The sequence below is a fragment of the Nannospalax galili genome, unplaced genomic scaffold (genome assembly GCF_000622305.1).
Source record: "Nannospalax galili isolate Female #2095 unplaced genomic scaffold, S.galili_v1.0 scaffold1025, whole genome shotgun sequence".
In the NCBI taxonomy this organism is placed as follows: Eukaryota; Metazoa; Chordata; class Mammalia; order Rodentia; family Spalacidae; genus Nannospalax; species Nannospalax galili.
The window spans coordinates 104,102-124,170 of NW_008353598.1; the positions used below are offsets into that span (position 1 = coordinate 104,102).

General features: G+C 39.2%; 1 protein-coding gene across 5 annotated transcripts in view; it reads right to left on the minus strand.

The window, feature by feature from the left end:
• Mtus1 (microtubule associated scaffold protein 1) overlaps positions 1-20,069 on the minus strand; it is a 163,550-nt gene that overhangs the window by 38,176 nt on the left and 105,305 nt on the right. For all 5 annotated transcript variants that reach the window (XM_008850842.3, XM_029554901.1, XM_008850840.3 and 2 more), the window contains one exon: positions 4,018-4,232. In XM_008850842.3, coding sequence (XP_008849064.1) covers positions 4,018-4,232 — 215 coding nt within the window. The remainder of the gene's footprint in view (positions 1-4,017; positions 4,233-20,069) is intronic.

Here is a 20,069-nt window from a genome sequence, read left to right on the forward strand (position 1 = left end):
TAAAAAGAAACTAAAATATCATATACTACTGTAGCTAAAAAATTAAAATGTTTTGACCTCCTTCTCTTTAAAAACTTGTGAGGGTCTGGGAGTATAGCATGGTACTGGAGTGCCAGCTCAGCACAACAAAGCCCTGACACAGCCTGCTAGCTCCATAAAGGTACAGGCCAAGTCTTTTTGCTCTAAATACGATCACAGTGGCTGTGTAGGAAATTGGTTTGAGTTTGTTGGATTGAATGGAATTACAGAACCAAATTCAACAGTTTTCTATTTTGGAGGTGTCATAAGTATCCAGCTTCAAAACTGTCTGAAATATATCATCTAAAGACCAAGTTGTGCCAGGCATGGTGGAGCATGCTTTTAATCCCAGCACTCAGGAGGCAGAGGCAGGTGGATCTCTGTGTGTGTTCCAGGCCATCTGGGGCTACAGGGAGATCCTGTCTCAAAAACGAAAAAAAAAAAAAAAAAAAAAAGAGGGAGAGAGAGAGAGAGAGAGAGAGAGAGAGAGAGAGAGAGAGATATGAAAAGGGAGAGAGAGAGAAAAGAAAAAAAAGAATCCCAAGTTATCAGGCTGGATCCAGTTCCAGGGGGATCCAACACCCTCTTCTGACCTCTGCAGGCTTGAATGACATGGGTGCACTTAGATACATGCAGGCAATATACTCTATACACATAAAAAATAGTAAAATAAAAATAAAAAAATATTTTAAAAGGCCAAGTTATAGTTCTGTCTCAAATTCACCCTTAGAAAAATCATAGTTTTTTATGTGTCTTCAATACAGCATGTTCACATAAACTTGACTTTCTCAATGAATTTTAACACCTCTGTAGAATGTCATGAAAGAGTAAATAAACAAAATCTACTTTGCTTTTCCTTTAACACATATTTTAAGAATGGATGCAACTGGGGGGGGGGATATGGTGTATGTGTGCACATGTATGTGCCCATGTGTGCAGATGTAGGGACTAGAGGAGGATGTCAGGTGGCCCCCTCTAGTGCTTTCTACCTTACTCCCTTGAGACAAGAGTATCTAACTGAACCTGGAACTCACTGGGTTGGGGCTAAGCTGGCAGCCAGAAAGTTTCAGCCATCTTCCTGCTCCAGCCCCCATGCTCTGGGGTTACAGGCATGCGTGACCATGACTGGCTTTTTAGATGACCCAGACTTACTGAGACATCTCATGGGTAGAAATTCTGAAATCTCCAGACATGATTGTAGGAGTTACCTCAATATTGCCCCATAAATATAATCAACCTCACTTTCCAAAGCATTAATTAAATGATATGGAAAGCTGCATATAGTTAGACATAAATATAAGTGGGATGAAACACTAATGCTATTGTAGGTCTGAGTTGTATGAAGCACAACAGGCAATGATCTTCTTACTACTTTCTTTCCAATGAAAAGACTCTGGCAGGGAAAGAAGAAAACATTTGGAAGCTAGGGAGATGCCACAGTGGGTAAAAGTGCTTGCAAAAGCTAGAGGACCTGAGTTCAGATCCCCAGCATCCATATAAAAGGCTGGGCATGGTCATGTGTTCCTGCATCCCCAGCACTGGAGGATAAAGTTGGGTGGACCCTGGGGGCTCACTAGCCAGCCAGCTTAGCTGAAACGTCAATTTTCAGGTTCAGTAAAGTAGAGAGCAATAGAGGACCATGTACGTCCTCCTTTGACTTCTGCATCATGTATGCACTACAACATTTATACCTGCATGTGTGTGTGTGTGTGTGTGAGAGAGAGAGAGAGAGAGAGAGAGAGAGAAAGAGAGAGAGAGAGAATGAAAATGAGAATGAGAGACAAGCAAACTGAAAACCACTGTATTCCCAAATTCTAGAGATTGATTCTGGTATAAAGTGAGTAGATGAAAGCATGGCTGCTGGTGGGAAACAGCTCCATCAGTAAGGGGCTTACCTTGCAAACACAAGGTCCTGAGTTGAATTCCTAGAACCTCATTTTAAAAAGTGAGGCATGGTCCACTTGTACCTAAGGGAGACAGCCAGCTATTGTTCTAAAATGGTGGCCAAATTTGTTTTCTCCCCCTATCTAGAAGCCTTTGAGAGGGAACTGACACTGATTCTAACCACTCCATCAGCAAATCCTGACTCCATCACTCTAGAGTCCAGCCTTGGAAGACAAAAGAAAAATGAGGAGGAACCCAAATAGAGGGATGCTTTCGGAAGTCCTCATCAAGAAATTCCAATGAACTCTCATATGAGCATTTGAAAATTTCCCTGTTCTGACTTTTTTCTGATTCTCTATCTAGAATTTGTAATGCTAACTACTCTTGCCTTTACTTCTTCACATCCCCTATTCACAAGTAAAGGACTTTCTTTTCTCTCTACAGACAAGAGTTATTCAATCTGGGAATCCTTTAGATAGGCCCACTGAAGGGGTACCCCAATTGCCTCACCCTGTGTCCTTGTTCAGCATGGAAGAAGAAGCCAGAGTGGTCTGCATCCCAATTCCCTATCCACAAGCTGGGTAACCTCTTCAGAGGATGGTGTGATAAGAATAGGAGGTAGGAATTTGATGGTAGGAATCCAAAGAAAGTAGCCAGCTTCTTGGCTAAAAGTCAAAATGTCCTTGGGCCTCTTAGCCACATACTCCATTCCAAAGGCCAAAAATGTCGAAAGTATTTTGGAGCTCTTGTCTAATCCTTAAAAGATTTTAGGGCTACCTCTTCAGAGGGGGGAAAGTTAGAGTAGCAAAAAGCCCCATAAAAAAAAAAGAACATGAAGTTATCAGAAAAAAGTGATGGGGAGATATAGGAGATGTTGGAGGGGAGTGTGCATGGATTTGATTAAAACACCTTATATGCTTATATCCCTGCATGAAATTCTCAATAAATTATTTTAAAAACACACACACATATATGTTTTCTAAGAACAAAAGGGTGAATTTTGAGGCTGGAGAGATGGCTTCGTAGTTAAGAACACTGGTTATTCTTGCAGAAGACCCAGGTTCGAATCCCAGCACCCACATGGCAGCTAACAACTGTCCATGAACACCAATCCCAGGGGATCCAACTGCCCCTTCTAATCTCCGCAAGCATAGCACGACATGGGTGCACTTACCTACATGCAGGCAATACACTCATACACATAAAATTTAAAAAACAAAAGTTTTAAAAAAGTTTTAAAAAAAGGGGTGACTTTCAAACTTTAAGTAGTCAAATAGTAAAAAATTGATATCATTTTGAAACTTCTGTGGATATTATAGAACAAGCTATTATGTTGGTGTATTTGGATAAAAACTACAAATAGAAATATAAAGAAATGGTATGGTGGTACATGCCTTTAATCCCAGCACTCAGGAAGCAGAGGCAGGTGTAGCTCTATGAATTTGAGGCCAGCCTGGTCTACAGTATAAGTTCTAGGTCAGCCAGGTACATAGTGAGGCCCTGTCTCAAAAATTCAAGTAAAATAAATAAAGAAAAACGAAGGGGTCAGCAACATGACTCAGTCTGTAGAGGCACTTGCTGCGAAACCTAATGACCGGAGTTCAATCACAAGAACCCACACGGTGGAAGGAGCGAGCCAACTCCTCCAAGTTGAACTCTGACCTCCACACATGCATGGTGGTGTGCAACCATGTGTGCACATAAGCACACACATACTCACAATAAGTAAATGTACAAAAAATAAAAATACAAAGGAAAAAATGAATAAAAAGTGAGGCAGGGTTGTATGTACTGGCATGCTGGGAAGTGGGAACAGGTAGATCCAAGCTCCATGCCAGTGAGAATCCTTGTCTCAAAGTAAAGGTGAACTACTCCTGAGGAATAATGAGGTTGCCTTCTAGCCTTCACATGCATGTGCATACAACATACATGAGCACCTGGATACACATGCATCCTTGAACATGCATGCATATGCACACACATATACATATGCAAGCACAGCTGGATGGAACCTGGTCTTTTCAATCACTAAGTCTAACATATTTATAGGAAAGGAGAGTGAGCATCCTCTATCCCCACCTCAATGAGAAAGTCTCATAGGCTTTACATCCTTACCTCAGACAGGAGGTGCTGGATCACAACAGTTAGTGCCTCGAACTTGGTATTACCACAGGAAAGAAGCTGCTTGAGCTGAAGGATAAATCCACTTTGGTTTTCACATTTTGTTTTGTATTGAGTTAACTCGAGTGTCTTTTCAGAGGATAGCACATCTGGAGATGTTTGAGTCTGGATGCAAAGGCTTCTGGGATTCTTTGGCCTGCTTTTTTCGACTGCAAAAGGAATTAATAAAAGCACAGATATGTGAGGTTAATTTTTATAATCGCCAACATCTGGGTTTCAAAAAAAAATAAGCCACATAAATGCACTGAAGCCATGTTTACATTAGAGAATGCATATGGTGAGGAACTGGGACTAATTAAGGATCAGGATGGTTAAAATTCATAAACACAGACAACGGATTTAGTTCTGACTCTAAAGAGCAGAGAATTGTGCACACAAAACAGATTTAGCAACCCAGAAAAATGAAAACTAGGTGTAAATAGTGATGATTTCATGGCCTTTATTTTTAAATTTATTATTCTGTGTGTTAAGTATGTATCTGTGCGTGCAGGTGCTCACATACCACAGTGCTTGTGGAGGTCAGAGGACAACTTTCCAGAGCTGGTTGTCTCTTTCCACTGTGGCTACCAGGGAAAAACTCAGGTCATCAGGCTTCCAGGGCAAAGCAATTTACCTGCTAAGCCAACCTCTCTCCAGCCCAATTTGATGGCTTTTAATTTTCCAGTTAAATTGGCAAAGAAATCTGATGCAGAAAAGACCCATTCTGCATCTATTGAGATGATCACATGATTTCTGTCTTTGAGTCCATTTATGTGATGAATTACTTTTATTGATTTATGCATGTTGAACCATCCCTGCATCTCTGAAATGAAGCCAACTCGATCATGGTGAATGATCATTTTTGATAAGGTCTTGAATTATGCTTGCCAATATTTTATTGAGAATTTTTGCATCTATGTTCATCAGAGAGATGGGGTGTAACTCTTTCTTATTGTTTTCGTATCTTTATCTGGTTTGGGTATTAGAGTAACAATGCCGTCATAAAAAGATTTTGCAAGCACTCCCTCTTTTTCTGTTTTATGGAATAATTTGAGGAATACTGGGGCTAGTTCTTTGAAAGTCTGGTAGAATGGAGCTTTAAGCTTGGATTGCAGCACATGCCTGGGAAGGTAGTGCCCCCCTCCCCACAGTGGGAACTTACTACCATTGTTTAATTAAAGTGAAATAGCATCAAACTGCCATCTAAGTATTTGTTTAAACCTATAGACAAAAGCTACTCTCAGTCTTAATGAGAGAAGTCTCTCTTTGTAGTGAACTGCATGGGGGTGAATTCAGACTCATGGCCGCCCAAGATGCCGAGAAGTGACAGCTGAGGGCTTAGCCCCCAAACACCCCTTCTAAGGGTGTACCACCCCTTTTAAGGCTCAGGGAACACTGTGGAAGAGGGGCTGAAGTATGTAAGAGTTGAAAGACAGGATGAAGGGCTGCAAAAATGCCATTCCCCCAAACTCATAACCACTGTAACCTCAGACCAACTGCAGTTGTCTGCACTGGTACTGCACAAGACCAAGCTCAATCAACAATCACTTATGGAAGGGGGAAGGGCTCATTGAACCCTACCCATTACTGCTGAACTACTGGATATTGACAGGTTCTAGGAGAGGGGGATCCACCATCTTCAGTTGTATATCCACTGCTGAATCAGTCCACTAGGTTCCAACAGATAGCTCCAAACACATTCTCACACAGACAAGCCCTGGTTAAATAAACAATTACAAAGCAAAAGGAACAGCCAGGCATGGTGACACACACCTTTAATTCCCAGCACTCAGGAACAGAGGTGGGGGATCTTTGTGAGTTCAAGGCCAATCTGGTCTACGTAGCAAGTTCAGGCCAGCTGGGGCTATAGGGAGATCCTGTCTCAAAAAGACAAAAACAAACAAAGAAATAGGCAAAAAAACCCAAGAAACAAAACAATGAACACAAGGATTTGTAGGCCAACATAGGGGTAGACAGGTGGGGTAGGGAGACGGGAGCAGATGGTGGATGAGGATGGTCAGTATGCATTATGTACATGGGCGAAATTGTCAAAGAACAAATTTAATATAATAAATAAAAATTATTGAAGCCAGCTGATGAGTATCTTTCAAATAGTGAGATTAATCATTAATAACATCCCTAAACACTGAGAAAGCTATAGCCTTATAAAAATATCCTTTAATGGAATTATTTTAACATATGCTGAAGGAATTCACTTCTAGAAGATCTCTAATGTGAACACTTGAGAGGCACATCTTGGATTATGCAACTGTCAGAAAATCACGGAGTTTGTAGAAGGTGTAATTATATATGAATAAATACAAATACTGAGAGACTGAAAAAATAAGAGTGTTGTGGTGTTTTATAACTTAGGCTAAATAAAGTAAAAGACTTTCACAATGAGTAGAGCTAATATATAGTATTCAACTGTTTCTGCATTTTGGAGAAAGAGCTAAGTACTGAAACTAGATACTAGCATGTTTCAAATCATGGGTGTAACTTTAAATTCCTACTTAAATTTTTAAATTTATTTTATTTTAATTTTATGTGTATGAGAACTTTGCCTGCATATACGTGCACCATGTGTATGCAGTGCCCACAGAGGCCAGAAGAGGGTGTCAGATCCTCTGGTTGTTAGCTGCTAAGAACCAAACTTGGGTCTAATGCAAGAGCAATCAGTGCTCTTAACCACTGAGCCACCTCTCCAGCCTCCCCCCTTTCTGTTTTTGAACAAAAAGTAAAATATAATTAAAAAATAAAGAAAAAGATTTTAAATTAGATGGTGAGACAACTACTCTAAGATATGAATCAAAGGAAAACAAATTGAGTTAAAATATTTTTCTTTCCTCCATTTTCCTTTCTTAAAAAGTTCCTTATTTTTTAATTAGCATGCAAAGTAACAGGTTTCATCATGATATTTTCACAGATAATTTAAATTTTTTATTTTTATAAATTTTTGTTGATTACTCCCATCTCTCCATCCTAACATCCTTCTCTGTGAGAATGACTTTTTCTGGGACTCTTTGTAATAAGCCTTTACAAACTTATATTTTACAGAACCTCATACACTAAATTAATAATATGTTCTGAGAACATTCAGAATTACAGACTCCTAAGAAAACAAACTAATCAGTGCTACATGATTTGGAATCCTCATGTAATTAACTCTTATGAGCTAAGCTGAACTCATAGCTATAGTCTTATACCATATTACTTGTAACTCAGTGACACCCTGACTCTGAACTATGCATGTGTGCATGAGATGTGATAGACATAATGCTGAAAACAACGACACTGTGAACATCTCCCCCACAAACGTTACAAGCAACATGGGGCATAGGTTGATGACGTGCTGTGGTTGTGTGTGCTATTCTGAGTAAGCAGGGTCAGAAAAACAACTTCTTCCTTTGTAACTGTTACCAAAGATTGTTCGTGACTTTCTTGACATTTGTGGTTGTGTGTGCTATTCTGAGTAAGCAGGGTCAGAAAAACTTCTTCCTTTGTAACTGTTACCAAAGATTGTTCGTGACTTTCTTGACATGCTGCTCAATAAATATGGGAGGAGCCTTTTGTTAGAGAATTGCAGAGAATGGAGTGAAATAGAGTCCAAAGTAGAATGGGACGCATGTAACACAGTTCTGAGAGAACAGTTCTGAATGGAATCACAGCAAGATTCAGGCCCAGTCTTGGTCAAACTATGCCAAGAGTGAAGTTTCTCATTCATACGGCACTGCCATGCACCCCCTTCCCCTCACTGGTGTCCTCTTTCCGCTTTCAAGTCATGGGCCTCCTACACATTTTCTACAGGCCTTAAGTTCCCTGCTAGTCACTGCCGGGATCGTACAGCAGATGTGTCCCTCCCAAATCCTTAATAAACCAGCCCATACACTGAAGATCTTACATTTGCTCCTTTAAGGTCACTATTGAGAGGACCATGTGCTTGAATGTGTTGTTTCATTTGTTATTAAATGCAAACTTTGTCCTCCAAGTAGTAACAGTGAGTGAAAGATTTTTTTTTTCAAGTGCATGATTAATATACCAAATCCATCTAAGATGCCTCATGACATCGTTCTTCATTTCCCATGCCTGGGGCTCCAGGAATAACCTGTTTGATATGAAAAACTCATTCAGTTTTGGAAGTATTCCAAATGTCAAATGGCTTTGGAAAAACAGGAAACAAACAGGCCAGATAATCAAAACAAACCTAAATATGAAAAAAGGCTCAAGAAACAAAATAAAATAAAATAAGTTTCCGTATTCTGACAAACACTCCCTATGGTGCCATCCTATTCTGTAGGAACAAATCTATACATCCGATAGAGGTTTAATATCTAGAATATACAAAGAACTCAAAAAGCAAAGAATCAAGAAAACAAATGACCCAATTTTAAAAACGGGCAACAGATCTGACAGCATTTTCAAAAGAAGGAAAAAAAATGGCTAAGAAATATTTAAGAGTGTTCAATATCCTTAGCCATTAGGGAAATGCAAATTGAAACTAAGATTTTTATATAACATTGGTCAGAATGTTTAAGATCAAGAAAACAACTGACAACAAATGCTGGTGAGGGTGCAGGGGTTGGGGTGGGTGGGTAAGTTGGATTTATTTACTATTGGTGGGATTGCAAACTGGTGCAACCACTATGGAAATCAGCATGCAGAATTCTCAGGAAGCCAAAAGCAGATCTATCATATGACCCAGCTGTCTCACTATGACCCAGCTGTCGTCTCACTCTTTGGCATACATACAACCAAAGGACTCAGTGTCCCACTACAGAGCCACTTGTTCAGCCATGTTCATTGCCTCTCTTTTCACAGTAGCTAGGAAATGGAAACAACCTAAATGTCCCTCAACTGAAGAACGGATAATGAAAATGTGGTAAATTTACACAATGGAGTTCCATTCAATTGTGAAAGAAAAATGAAATCACTAAATTTGCAGGTAAATGGATGGAACTGGAAAACATTATACTGAAGTAAGGCAGACCCAGAAAGGGTCCTCTTATATGAGGATCCTAGCGCTGAATCTTTAGATGTGAGTATACAACCTGAAGTAACCACAGAAGACAGGGAAGTAGAAAGGGTCATGGGGGGAGTAGGTAGAAGGGGCTCTAGAGAAGGGGACAGGACATAGGGGATATCCAGGGAAAATGCAAAAACTGGGGAGGGCTTTGACTGAGGAGGGGGGAGGAAAGAGATTAAATAATAATGATGTCTGAAAAAGTCTTAGAGAAATTTATTGTTTTATAAGCTTACTTATGCATACACACACACACACACACACACACACATCTAAGCATGATGGCACATTCCTTTAATTGCAGCACTTGGGAGACAGGCAGATCTCTCTGAGTTCAAGTCCAGTCTGGTCTATGTGGTGAGTTTCAAACCAGCTAGGGCTACAGAGAGACTCTGTCTCAAAAAAGACCAAAAAATAATTATATATATATATATATATACACATATATGTGTATGTATGTATGTATGTATGTGAGAAATTTTAAGTGGCTAATTTTTCTCCATTTTTTTCAGGGAGCCAAAATCTACTACCCATGAGCACTTCAAGGAAAATAAGGAAACCTCAGGATCCATGCTCTAAGAACCAACGGCAAGACACATTCAAAATGGCAAAATAGTATTTAAATAGAAATCAGATAAAAGGGCTCTCATTCCCTGTGGCTGCTTTACATACAGAAACAACTCCTGTTTGTACTAATACCTGAAAATCTTCAGTTCTGAAGTGACTAAAATTTTCACTGTGTCTTATAATACTTGGAGAAGGGGAAACTGACATTATTCTTTGTCAGTTATAGTTAAGTTGTTTATCACTAATTGCCACTTCCCAGATGAAGAAACAATCCAGCTTGATACTGTCATAATTATAGTTCAGCAAAATAAATCTATTACATACTGTATTAAAGATAAATAATCTAAATTCTTGACAGCTTGTCAACATATGTGGGATTAGTGTTCCTTTATATCATTCCCTAAATGTTCTGAGAAATTGTAGTTTTTACATAATATATAAGAACAATTAGACAATTTCCATTGTACAGAGTGTTCTCTGTTCCTTTATACTTTGAGATCTGGTCTCTGTGTTGCCCAGGATAACCCTGAACTCCTGAGCTCAAGAGATCCTTCTGCCACAGCCTCCAGAGTAGCTATGACTACAGGCATGTGCCACCCTCACTGGTCCCTCTTTTGATCTTTGCAGTAAGCTTCATACCTGCATAGGTACAGGTAAAAAGCCTTCTCAGGTGTACACAGCCCCTCTGGGATAGATTCAATTACAATCAGACCTCTGACAATGTCTGATAGTCCCACACATTTTGGAAATTAGATTGGATAGAGATGTAATTTATTACATAAGTAAAACTTTAAGAATAATTTATGTAATAAACTTAACAAGCTTTTGAAACTAATAGATAATTATTCATTCACAAAGTCTGAGGGGTGAATCTCACCTGCCCCCACCCCAGCAAAGTCCTATGCATGCATACTAGGCAAGCACCCTGCCACTGAGCTACATCTCTAGCCTCAGGTGAATCTTTCATATTGACATTTTCCTTATGAATAGATGACAAAAACACTCCAGAATACATATAAAACTACTAACAATGTTTATCTTTTCCAGTTAGAAAATACATGCTAGAGAGTAAAAGGAATTCTAAAGCACCTTTATACTTTTTACATTCTTTTATAAAATTTGTGTCTACATGTATGTGTGTTTGTGTGCAGGAGTGTGTACCCATGTGCACTCTTGTGGAGGACAGAGGCGATCAGGTGTCTTTCTCATCGCCTCTATCTTGTTCCCTTGAGACAGTATCTCTCACTGAACCTGAAACTTCCTGTTTTAAGTAGGCTGAACTGGGCCGGAGGGATAGCATGGCTGTTAAAGGCTAAGGCTAACAACTAAGTAGGCTGGCTGGCCAGCAAGCTCCTAGGATCTGCTTATCACCCTCCTTCCCTCAATGCTACAGGCACGTACAGCTTATCAACTCTTATGGTGCTGGGGTTTCAAACTCAGGTCCTCATGCTTACACAGAAGCACTCTTACCCATCTAGCCATCTTCCCCAGACCCCATTTATAGATGTTTAAATGTTAGGGTAAATGTATTATCTAAAAAATTTTAATATAAAACTTAAAAATAAAATTATTTTAAAGACTTTATTAATTTTTTAATGTGTATGAGTGTATTGCCTGTATGTATATGAGTGCACCAGTGTTGTGCAATGCCGGGGAGGTCAGAAGAGGGCTTCGGATTCCCCTGGAAATGGAGTGAAGGACGGTTTGTAACCACCATGTGGGTGCTGGGAATCGAACCCAGGTCCTCTGCAAGAACAGTCAGTGCTCTTAACTGCTGAGCCACCTCTCCAGCCCCAAAATTATTTTCTCAAGAGGGCAAAGATGAATTTTGAGCACTTAAATCCTTACTTAACATACACACACACACACATATATTTTTTTCACATCTTTCCTTGAACCATCTAGAAAAGAATTTTTAAAAACATAGGTTACAACCCAGAAGAGGACACGCTGATGTATCAGTCTCATGGAGCCTTCAGGTGCGCAGAGTGCCCTCTACCTGGGGCTGCCAAAGCTTGTGTGGCCTCAATCTTCCGATCCACATTCTGCACTCCCTTAGGACAAAATCCTACAAGGCTGATGACCCACTTCGCATCCTTCTCTGTCCCCATTCAGAATTCAACTGAAGATCAGAGAGGATACAAAAATCTCTGGTGATGCCCAGAGCCCTAAGGCTCATATAAATGGGTTATTCATAATACTGAAAAGCCAACGGTTTCCCCTAAATCCTTTGGATTATTTATGTGAAATTAGCACAATATTATAAAAGCATAATATGAAACAAACCTTTTCTATCCTTACATGTTATAAGAATTAGAATGTTACTGTTTTAATAATGTAGGTATAGCTATAGTTAAAAGGATAAACTATTTTGTTTATTAGATTCATGTGTCTATTAATATGTTCTTATTTCAATGGCTCAATTTAATCTAAAAACCTTAAAAATTATTAACAAGATAACTGCCACTACCACTTCTGATCCAAATGTACTGTGCTTCAGTGTGGTGACACTGAAACTCCACCAGGAAAACAGAAGTGTTTCCGTGGACATGTCTGCACACCACGTGGGTTCCAGGGAATTGAACCAAGGCTATGAGGCTTGGTGGTGGTGCCTTTACCTGCTGAGCCATCTTGCAGGCCCCAAAAGTTTTAATCAAACACATCCATCTGCTCACTTGAAAAACACCTGAATAACACTACTATCCTTGTTCTTTCTTCTAGAAACTTCAATTTAATAGATTTAAAACTCGTCCCACAGACTAATTCATCATCTTTGTAAAGAAAGCAGTTAGGTAAAGAGGGATTGGTTTTTCAGGCTCAAGTCCATGAGGCTCACTCCATGAGATGGACCCCTCTCTCAATACTAAACAGGTTTTAAGAGAGTCTGAACCACTCAGTCAGAGGCGTAAGTATCACATAAAACAGCTGAGGAAAACCTAGCTGTGGCCAAACAAACTAGCTGTTCATATAATCTTCTAGTTTCCCAGGTTACCAAAATCATGTCAGAGAAAAGACCAGTTAAGAATGTCCTGGGTTCCAAGAAGCAGAAAAACAATCAATCGATGTGACTTTCTTTTCTCTACTCACTGGCCAACTCACTTAAGTATATATTACAGTATACCACAGCAGGTATTGTCAAGGGTCAATTGGGGCCAGAGAGGCATCACTCGGGATGGCAACATTGTTCTGGGATGCAGGAAGACACCTGAAGCAATCCAGCCTAGACAGCTCCTATCTTTTTTGTTATTCTCAACCCCCACCTGAAGGTTCTAAGAGGAACACCATGCACTCATTCTTGGCATTGGTGTCTCCTTGGCATTTGATGGTGAGGTTTTTTTATGAGACACTTAAGTGTTAAATAAGAATCACTGGAAAATATGTTTTCTACGAAGAAGCATTCAGCTACGCTATGGTTACCCAAATGGCTAGTGTTCATTATATAATTGTCTATGGGATGGCCTTCCTTACAACTGGTTGCTGCTCTCGAAAAACTTCAGTGAAGCAGATAGAACTATGTCACCAGCCTTGGCAGAATGATGTGATTATTAGATCCTGGAATCATAAGTACTGTGGGGTGGGAGTACAGGCAGGGAACCTTCTAGATGAGGATGGACAGAGTCCTGACAGAGTCTGCACATGTGGCAGATAGATAAGTGAAGGAGGTGGATGGCTTTGAGGGCAAATAGAGCCAGAAAACACAAAAGCACAGACATACAAAGCCCTAGAAGCTTGGGTATCTCAACACAATTAGCAACCCCAAAGTAAAATGAAGCCACCAGGATATAAACAGGATCAAGAGCACATGTGCCATGCAAGATTTTATCTTGTCGGAAACAAAGAACAATACTGAGCAGGGTCCTGTGAGGGCAAGGAAGCTCTGAAGGACCAAAACAAGAGGTAGAGAGGCCAGGAGGGAGACCCAACAACAACTCCAGGATCCACGACCGGAAAGAGAAACGAGTTTATGAGGCAGAACAGGAGAGCTGGAGGCACTGATCAAGAGACACTGAGGGTGAGTCACAGGTTTCCAGCTAGGAACCGACACCAGGAGATTAACAGTAGGAATGAGGGCAAGGGCAGAAGTGGGGGAAGAGTTGGAGTGGGATGTGGGGAAGGTGTTAGGACATTCTCTAACACTCTGCTTTCAAATTTCCAAAAATAGTCCATTCCAAGTTCACCTGCTCTTCAGATTAATCACCCGCCATGCAATTTTCCCAAAGTGAAATCAGGCCTTTATTTCCCATGGTCCTAAAGACTGCCCCCAACATACATAAGTATGAATACATACTTTTTAGCTGTATCACTTTAACAGTGAATGGACTGATGGTAATCGGTACAACGTTATGAAAATATTTTAAAGCATTACTCATGTCAGCAAATATTAGTTTAAATTCCTATAAGGCCTTCTATAGTTCTGTATTTGAAAAAAGAGAACATTTCTAAACTAAAGGTTAATCATAATTTAGGAGATATTTTAAATTTTTTTATTTATTGAGTTTTATGTGTATAAACTACACATAAATATATGTATATAAGTATTTTGCCTGCAAGTATATAAGTACACCATGTGTATGCAATGCCACAAGTGGTCTCAGATGCCCTGGAGCTGGAGTTAAAGATGGTTGTTAACTGCTATGTGGGTGCTGGGAACCAAACCTGGGTCCTCTGCAAAAAGCAACCAGTACTCTTAATCAATGAGCCATCTCTCTAGCCTCATGACACAAGTTTTTTATTTCTAGGTAGATACACAATTTATTTAGTAATATTTCAAATTCAGCAAAGTACAGTGCTTAGAGGTTTTTTAATTACTTGACTTAGCAAAATATTTTGTGAAAGAGGACTTTAAGATACCTTATGATTTTAAATTGGAATTTATTTCAGTGGCTTGTATTATATGTAAAAGAATTTAGCTACTGTACTCATTTTAAAATGTAAGTGAAGGAATTGAAAGCATATTCACATAAAAATTATCATGTATAGCCCAGCATGGTGGCACACATCTGTAATCCCAGCACATGGGAAGCTGAAGCAGGAGGTGCTCCAGTTAGCTGGGGCTATAGAGCAAGAGTCTACTTCAAAATAAAAATGAGTTACGTTTTGCAGTACATTTGCTTACACTGTTTTCCTAGAGGGAGGGAAACAGTGAAAGGCTGGATTCTCATGTACCTAAAATAGAAACCCCAATGAAGATTTACTTCATTGAGAAGCACTTTAGAAGGTACAGACTCAATTTGATACATTTCAGAATAACCTAAAAGTCCACCTTAATTGGTTAATATTTTGAATGTTTCAGGGATAAAAGAGTATATTATCAAAATGGAATACAATGATTTCCAGGTATAAGAATTTTAGGTTCATTGTAAATATTCTAAAGATAGGGAATGAAAATGTTTTAATTCTATTATTAACAATGTATTTTAAAATATTTTATTTATTAGTTTTACTTTGTATGTATGTGTGTATTGCCTGCATGTATGTAAGTGCACCCATGTCGTGCAATGCTGTCAGAGTACAGAAGAGGCCATTGGACCTCCTGGAACTGGAGTTACGGACAGTTGTTAGCTGCCATGTGGGTTCTGGGACTTGAACCCGAGTCTTCTGCAAGAATAGCCAGTGTTCTTAACTGCTGAGCCACCTCTCCAGTCCCTAACAATGTGTATTTTAAGTTTCAAAGATCTGAATTCTTTTGACTTAACTCAGAAATATATTATTCCTCTTCACACTGCCAATAAATTGGAAGTCTTTCCTCAGAGACACACCTTCCCACTGACCTCAGCAAGGTGTTGTCTAAGACAGCAGCTACAGGACATGTTTTTTTAACCCCCGTTATTATCATGTAAATCATAGCTTCTTTTCCTATGATATTAAACTGTAGTTTTTCAGGTTTTTTTCTGTCTTTTGTTTATTTTGAGACAGGACCTCTAGGCCAAGCTGACCAAGAACTCTATATATCCAAGAATGACCTTGAACTTTGAATTCCCCTGCCTCTACCTCCAGCGTGCTGGGACTGTAGGCATGGGCCTCCATGCCTGGTTTCTGCAGTGCTGGGGATTAAACTCAAGGCTCCATGCATGTCACATAAGCATTCTACCAACTGAGCTACATCTCTGACCTACCAATAGCTTTTTCTAATGAAATTTGTGTGTGTGTGTATGTGTCTTAATGATTCTGATTTGCCAATTTTGTTGTTGTTGTTGTTTAGTTAATTGTTTTTTGAGCCAGGATCTTACTATGGCTGGCCTGAAACTCGCATCTTGAACTCAGAGAGATCTGCTTGCTTCTGCCTTGCAAGTGCTGGGATTAAGGGTGTGCCCCACCACACCACACCTCATTTGCCTGTTTTATTAGATAACTAAAAATCTGCTCAGTGATATGAAGCTTGCTAATTCCAAGTGGTATCTTCTTTTAATTTCATCAGTGACAACATGCACCAACAGGGTGTCCTTCTTAATTAACCCATGGAAGAATACAGCACCAAAAATAATATCACCGTAGTGCCAATGAGGTCACACTCTATGGATGGGCCTTCTGTCACCACAGATGGTACTGCCAATTCTCAGGTCATGTTGTAACAGTGTTTTTCATAAAAGAACACTTGTAAAACACTGTGCTTGAATTAAGATACTTGTTGGTACAAAACAATGAGAGATGGAAGGCTACCTAAAATGTACCCAACTTGATTAAAAAGAATTTTCCTTACTGAAGTAAGTATAATACATTAAGTTGAAAGAGAAACAAAAATTAAAATAGTCAATTAAAACATCTGACATCAGAAATATTTCTGTAAACGATAAAGAAATAGATCATCATTCTCAAAATATTAAGCACTGAAGTGGGGGGTACCTAGAACTCAGTTCACAGGCAGCAACAGGAAAAAGGAAAATCTCTTGGCCCAAAACAGATTTCTGAGTCTTAATTTTCCTCAGACTTCTACCTGCCAAAATAACTCAAAGCATCATCTATAGGGAATACAGAAAAAGGATATTAAAATCACAGTTGCCTCGCTAAGAGATGGCTCAGCAGTTAAGGGTACTTATATAATGTCTACCAACTGTTGGAAACTCCAGCTGCATGGGATCTGGTGCCCTCTTCTGGTTTCCACAGGCACTGCACACACATAGTGCACTTACATGCATATAGGCAAACACAAATGTAAAATAAAAATTTTAAATCACACTTGTCTTTTTACTTAAAATATCAAGTAGCATGCATATTGTATTTTTATTTGTTTACTTACTTATTTATTTTATTTATTCATTTTGAAAAAGGGTCTCCCTGTAGCCCCACCTGGCCTGGAACTCACTATGGAGACTAGGCTGGCCTTAGTCTCACAGAGATCACCTGCTTCTGCCTCCCAAGTGCTGGAACTAAAGACATGCACTACCATGCCTGGGACATTTTTTTGAGAGAGGGTCATGCTATATAGCACAAGCTGTCCTCCATCTCTCAATATTCCTGCCTTAGCCTCCCTGTACTAGGATTACAGATGTCCACCACGTCCAGCTCTGAAATACTGTTAATAAAATATTTTAGTTCCAAAACATTCTTTAACAACAAAAATTTCATAATATATATTACTGTAATTATAAGAGATTCTCTATGAACCAAAACACAATAAAGCAGAGTATTTTAATTGCTTTGATTAACTTACTATTTACTATATATAAACCACCATATTCCTCCACTGTCTCCTGGTCAAAAACACTACTCTATTTCACACTTCCAATCCAACTCCAAAAAATTAACTCATGGCTCAATTTTGTAGATGTAGATACTATATTAACACACAATTGAAAATAGTTAAACTTCAGCTATCTGAAATGCCTCAGATTAAGACATATTTGCTCTCTCTTTCAATGTCTAATTCTAAAAAAGGTAACCAATTATCCCCAATTATGAATGAAAAATCATTTGATACCTGACTGCCGTCTCAAATAGAATGCTATTACTGTGAAAATGCAGATTTTTCAAGTCAGCAAAACTAATGCTTTAAGACCACAGGTTGGAATCTATCCATGACAAACTATTTCAACAGGCCAGCCAAAGCATGAGGACAGCTTGTTTGAGGGAGCAGAGGGAAGGGTTTGGATACACACTCAGAAGTGGTGGGAGGTGACATAGCCGATCTGTTCATCTGGAACTTGGTCCTTTATACAGTCTACAAATGATTTAATCTGTTTATACACACAAAAAAACATATGCACGGATTCATATTGTACATGTCCCATACACATATGCATGTGTATATACATAGCAATATAAACACACACACATATAGATATTATGGAAGCTATCTATCATGACTTAATTGATGATGGCATTTTGTTGAAACACACATTAATTTATGAATAGGCTATCCCCCTGAAATGCACTATTAGTAAAATATTAAGTATCTAAGTGTTCCATCTAAATTATGCTTTCCTCAAAGCACTATTTTATAATGGGAAATTAATTCATTTAAGTAACCATAGTCAAATATTAAGACTCCTGTCCAAATGATAAAGTGCTTGAAAGTTTAAATGGAACTATTACAAATAGCTAGTCAACACAAAAACAATTCATATTATTTCAGAGGTTAAAAAAAAAAGCAAGGCCTGTTGATAGATTCAACTTATTAAATAATATTCCACCCTTATGTGTAAGTGACCAATAACAGCCTATGAGGAAATAACTGTCTGGCTCAGGAGGGGGGCATGTCTACATGTATTTCAGTGACTAAAGAAGTCAAGCAATTTCTCAGCCTTCGTAGGTAGAGGTGGACATGTGACTAGGATCTAGCCAATGAGAGTTAAGCTGTTCTGGCTCCATAATCTAGCTGCTGAGCCACTGGGCGGCACAGCCCCTTCTCAGGAGAAACAGGTATGCCACTTCTTAGCTGTCTGGTTGTCACACCTAGAAGCAATCCTTAAAGACCACCAAAGAAGTCTCAAAAGTGAACACCAAATACAAAAAAGCATACTTTAATGAATTTCATCCTAATTAAACAGATTTCATTCACATACTAGTTAAAATGATTCCCTTTGACACTGCCTCAAGTTAAAAAAAATATTCTAATACCACCTTGCCCTTCCTCAATATATTCTTCTCTCCTTGCTAGTTACCCGCCTTTGACCCCCCACCCTGCTTTGGTGCTGGGGATCAAACTCAGGGCCTTGTGCCTATTAGGTAAGCATTCTACTACGACCACATCCTGTCCTGAATACATGTTGTGTGACAGTATTCCTGGGAGATGTGAACAAACATCATCTCACCCCAGACAGGGAACCCGCGACAGACCAATGTAAGACTACCACCAAAGACCAACTGGCGAACTCAAGTATTTCACTGGGATTACTTACAAGAATGTGGGTGAAGGGTTCCTTATAGATGCAGAAATACAGTTGTATTACCAGAAGCCCACACCAGCATGAGTGATGGGTCACCAAAACTAGAAACCTGGGGCATACTGCACAACTGACAGGCAGCTAGACAGCTTAGAGAATGTCTCCCAGGAAGCTTGGCTGGTTTGAGCCTCTTTTAGGCAGCTCAGTTCATCTGGGAAGTGTCTCTCACCAGCCCTTATGGCCTATGTAAGCTTCAAGAGAAAGGGTCTTAGTGCATCTGACCAGTTTCAGGGACTTCCTGAAGCTTTTGAGTTGCTTACTTTCCTAGTCTTAAGGAGTCTCTCTTCAGGATGGAGTGTTTTATCTCTGAGGAAATTGTTACATAACACTTCAGCAATCATTTTTGATCTCACTAGCCCAGCAAAAATAACTTTTAGTTCTTAGTGCAGTTAATTACCTTCACCTGAGTTAAAGAGAACATTAACTATTTGAAAATCAATTGATATAATCTACAATAATTAACATGGGTTAATTTCCTGATTGGAAAAAAAAAGTGAACTCTGAGTGGCAAAGAAATTTCTACTTAGAAAATTATTTCCCTTATGCTGATCCATCATAAAATTGGAACCAATTATGTTGTACTAAAAATCTTACATATTGAGGCTAGAGAGATGGCTTAGCGGTTAAAAGCATTGACTTCTCTTGCAGAGGATGCAGGTTCGAGACCCAGCACCTATGGGGCGACTAAGCACCGTCCTTAACTTTCTAGGGAAATCAGACACCCTCTTCTAATCTCCTCAGCATTGCACAGCACAGGTGCACTCATATACATGCAAGCAATACACTCATACACATAAAATAAAAATAATTTTAAAATCTGACATATACTTAGATTAATAGTTTGTCAAAAAATACTCTTGCCAGAGATTGAGCCAATCAGTGAGGTCATTCCAGACTTCTTGGATTCCTCCCTGATCCTGAGTCTGACATCTTCCTCCAGCATTACACAAGACCCCTGACAGACTGTCTCCTGGCCCTTGTTTGCAGAAAAAATTACATCCTGAATCCAATGACACATTTTGTCAGTAAAGTGCACA